A 4,110-nucleotide genomic window follows, 5' to 3' on the forward strand; every position below is an offset into this window, starting at 1 on the left:
TGAGGCAGGAGAATGGCGTGAACCCGGGAGGCAGAGGTTGCAGTGAGCCGAGATTGCGCCACTGTACTCCAGCCTGGGCGACAGAGCCAGACTTTGTCTCAAAAAAAAAAAAAAGTCTTTTTTTAAGACTGGGCACAGTGTCTCATGCCTGTAATCCCAGCTCTTTGGGAGGCCGGGGTGGGCAGATCACGTGGTCAGGAGTTCGAGACCAGCCTGGCCAAACTGGTGAAACCCCATCTCTACTAAAAAATTAGCTGGGCGTGGTGGTGGGCACCTGTAGTCCCAGCCACTCAGGAGGCTGAGGCAGGAGAATCGCTTGAACCCAGGAGATGGAGGTTGCAGTGAGCTGAGATCATACCATTGCAGTCCAGCCTGGGCGACTGACAAGAGTAAAACTGTTGCAAAACAAGAAAAAAAAAGTCTTTAAGCTGAATTTGAATACTCTTTACTTACTATATGTATGCCACACTATTAGCTAAAAGGACTGTTTTTTCTTTTTGCTAGGAGCCGGTAAAACCTGAAGAAGGCAGAGATATGGCAAACAGGATTGGTGCTTTTGGGTACATGGAGTGTTCAGCAAAGACCAAAGATGGAGTGAGAGAGGTTTTTGAAATGGCTACGAGAGCTGCTCTGCAAGCTAGACGTGGGAAGAAAAAATCTGGGTGCCTTGTCTTGTGAAACCTTGCTGCAAGCACAGCCCTTATGCGGTTAATTTTGAAGTGCTGTTTATTAATCTTAGTGTATGATTACTGGCCTTTTTCATTTATCTATAATTTACCTAAGATTACAAATCAGAAGTCATCTTGCTACCAGTATTTAGAAGCCAACTATGATTATTAATGATGTCCAACCCGTCTGGCCCACCAGGGTCCTTTTGACACTGCTCTAACAGCCCTCCTCTGCACTCCCACCTGACACACCAGGCGCTAATTCAAGGAATTTCTTAACTTCTTGCTTCTTTCTAGAAAGAGAAACAGTTGGTAACTTTTGTGAATTAGGCTGTAACTACTTTATAACTAACATGTCCTGCCTATTATCTGTCAGCTGCAAGGTACTCTGGTGAGTCACCACTTCAGGGCTTTACTCATTAACAGATTTTGTTGGCATAGCTCTGGGGTGGGCAGTTTTTTGAAAATGGGCTCAACCAGAAAAGCCCAAGTTCATGCAGCTGTGGCAGAGTTACAGTTCTGTGGTTTCATGTTAGTTACCTTATAGTTACTGTGTAATTAGTGCCACTTAATGTATGTTACCAAAAATAAATATATCTACCCCAGACTAGATGTAGTATTTTTTGTATAATTGGATTTCCTAATACTGATATTTGTCATCCCCAAAGAAAGTGTATTGGTTTTTTAAAAAAGAAAGTGTATTTGGAAATAAAGTCAGATGGAAAATTCATTTTTTAAATTCCCATTTTGTCACTTTTTCTGATAAAAGATGGCCATATTACCCCTTTTCGGCCCCATGTATCTCAGTACCCCTGTCTGGAGCTGGGCTAAGTAAATAGGAATTGGTTTCACGCCTGAGGCAATTAGACACTTTGGAAGGTGGCATAACCTGTCTCACCTGGACTTCAGCATCTGGCTCTAATTCACAGTGCTCTTCTCCTCACTGTATCCAGGTTCCCTCCCAGAGGAGCCACCAGTTCTCATGGGTGGCACTCAGTCTCTCTTCTCTCCAGCTGACTAAACTTTTTTTCTGTACCAGTTAATTTTTCCAACTACTAATAGAATAAAGGCAGTTTTCTAAACTTCCTGTATCCTGTTGTTTGTGTTGCTCTCTCCAGGGCTGGGGGCAGGAGGATGCAAGGACTTCCTGGCCTAGCTCACCCTGGAGAGGTTTGTTCAGGGTGCAAAAGACTAGGTTGTGCCCCACCTCCCACCCACCCAGCAGCTAACCTGGTCCCTCCCAACAATATGGAAATGATTACCCTGTACCGCATTCTAGTTCAGATTTGGGGGGAGGGTGAATGCAGCCTACTGGGGAGGCCAGAGAGGGAGGACTCAGGCCGCGTTTCCTTGGCCCTGACGAGCTTTTGGGCTCCACTTCAGGAAGCTGGGGCAGAGCTTCCAGGACTCTGCCCTGTTAGAAAACCCGCACAAGGGCGGTGCCGCTTTGAAGACAGGGAGGAGGGAGACCGGAAGCCCATATCCCTCTGGCTGTCCCCTGCACTGCCGGTAACATGGCACAGGAGAGGAGGGCTGTTTGCGCACCGGCAGCTGCTGCCGCCGCCCACCAGCCTTATATGCCGAACCCCACATCCTAATTGAGGAGCCTTTGAGAAAGAAAACGGAGCCCTCGAGGGCCCCAGCCCTCGTAAGGGTAACCTGGACCGCTGCCGCCTGGTTGCCTGGGCCAGACAAGACATGCCCGCGGCTCCTCCCGGCTTGGGCGGAGCCCGCGTCCCGCTCGGGCGCACCCTTCAGCCTTTTCCCGGCTGAAGGAGGGGCCGAGCCCTCCGGATAGGGCGGGGACAGGATGAGGCGGGACCCTCGGGTCCAAAAAACTGCCTGCGCCACGTGAGCTGCCGCCGGCCAGTTAAAAGGAGGCGCCTCCTGGCCTCTCCTCACCGTGCTTGTTCGGGACGCTCTCGTAGCTGCTCGGACAGTTGCGCCATGTGTGCTGCTCGGCTAGCGGCGGCAGCGGTGTACGCCTTCTCGGCGCGCCCGCTGGCCGGCGGGGAGCCTGTGAGCCTGGGCTCCCTAAGGGGCAAGGTGCTACTTATCGAGAATGTGGCGTCCCTCTGAGGCACCACGGTCCGGGACTACACCCAGATGAACGAGCTGCAGCGGCGCCTTGGGCCCCGGGGCCTGGTGGTGCTCGGCTTCCCGTGCAACCAGTTTGGGCATCAGGTGCGCCGGGCGGGGCGTGGTGGCTGGGGGTGCCGGCAGGGTGCTGGGGGGTGCCATAGGCTCTATGCGCAGAGAGTCTGGTTACCCTCTCGCTTCCCTTGTGCTTGTAGCTGCTGGAATTCTTGTCCGCCCTGGGATTGCGCATGGATGGCAAAATCCCGGTGACTCATAGAAAAACTCCCTTGTTAGTGGTTAGAACATTTCCCTCCCCCTCTTGACCCCGGGTCCCAGCTGCCCTTCTCTCCCGTAGGAGAACGCCAAGAACGAAGAGATTCTGAATTCCCTCAAGTACGTCCGACCTGGTGGTGGGTTCGAGCCCAACTTCATGCTCTTCGAGAAGTGCGAGGTGAACGGTGCAGGGGCGCACCCTCTCTTCGCCTTCCTGCGGGAGGCCCTGCCAGCCCCCAGCGACGATGCCACTGCGCTCATGACCGACCCCAAGCTCATCACCTGGTCTCCGGTGTGCCGCAACGATGTTGCCTGGAACTTCGAGAAGTTCCTGGTGGGCCCTGACGGTGTGCCCGTACGCAGGTACAGCCGCCGCTTCCAGACTATTGACATCGAGCCTGACATCGAAGCCCTGCTGTCTCAAGGTCCCAGCAGTGCCTAGGGCCCCTTTCCTACCCCGGCTGCTTGGCAGTTGCAGCGCTGCTCTCTGGGGGGTTTTCATCTATGAGGGTGTTTCCTCTAAACCTACAAGGAGGAACACCTGATAATACAGAAAATACCCCCTCGAGACGGGCGCTCGTCCTGTCCATCCCGGTCTCTGCCGGACCAAGGCGAATTTCCCCACTAATAAAGTGCCAGTTGTCAGCAGAACTGTGTGTATGTCCTGTGTCATTTGGGGGATACTTTTTCTAATCTCATTGTCATAGTGGTGGGAACTTAACCCTCCTGCCCTTATCCTAGCCAAGTCTGAACTTTCTGTCCTTTTGTCTGCAGTGTGTAGGGTCCACTATTTCTTTTGTGGGAAGTCTGGCTCTTGGCCTGAATTTCTGCCTTCACCAGAACATGCAAAGGGCCATCCCAAGACCCAGTTAAAACAAAGTCCGTACTTAAAAAAGAAGACACAAGGCAAGGGTTGACTGCCTAACTCTAACAGACTTACGACTACTTGCTGCCCACTGAAATGACTGTCACGAAATAACATGAGCCCCCACTCACATTTGGAGTCTATGGCCGCTCCAATTGTTAGGCTCACAGAAGCCCATTTTACACAGTTGGAAGCTCATGCAATGTTATAAATTCTGTTACTTGG

General features: G+C 52.0%; 2 protein-coding genes across 4 annotated transcripts in view; both read left to right on the forward strand.

Annotated features, from left to right (window-relative positions):
• RHOA (ras homolog family member A) overlaps positions 1-1,750 on the forward strand; it is a 73,083-nt gene extending 71,333 nt beyond the window's left edge. For all 3 annotated transcript variants that reach the window (XM_011980911.1, XM_011980910.1, XM_011980912.1), the window contains one exon: positions 505-1,750. In XM_011980911.1, the coding sequence (XP_011836301.1) occupies positions 505-678 (174 nt within the window). In that variant the 3' untranslated portion in view covers positions 679-1,750. The remainder of the gene's footprint in view (positions 1-504) is intronic.
• An 865-nt stretch (positions 1,751-2,615) lies between these two features.
• On the forward strand, positions 2,616-3,671 carry GPX1 (glutathione peroxidase 1). The gene is given in 2 exon segments (XM_011980925.1): positions 2,616-2,852; positions 3,103-3,671. Coding segments are annotated over 2 exon segments (597 nt in total). The 3' UTR covers positions 3,463-3,671.
• The last annotated feature ends 439 nt before the right edge of the window (positions 3,672-4,110 follow it).

The sequence above is a fragment of the Mandrillus leucophaeus genome, unplaced genomic scaffold (genome assembly GCF_000951045.1).
Source record: "Mandrillus leucophaeus isolate KB7577 unplaced genomic scaffold, Mleu.le_1.0 Scaffold22, whole genome shotgun sequence".
Taxonomy (NCBI): domain Eukaryota; kingdom Metazoa; phylum Chordata; class Mammalia; order Primates; family Cercopithecidae; genus Mandrillus; species Mandrillus leucophaeus.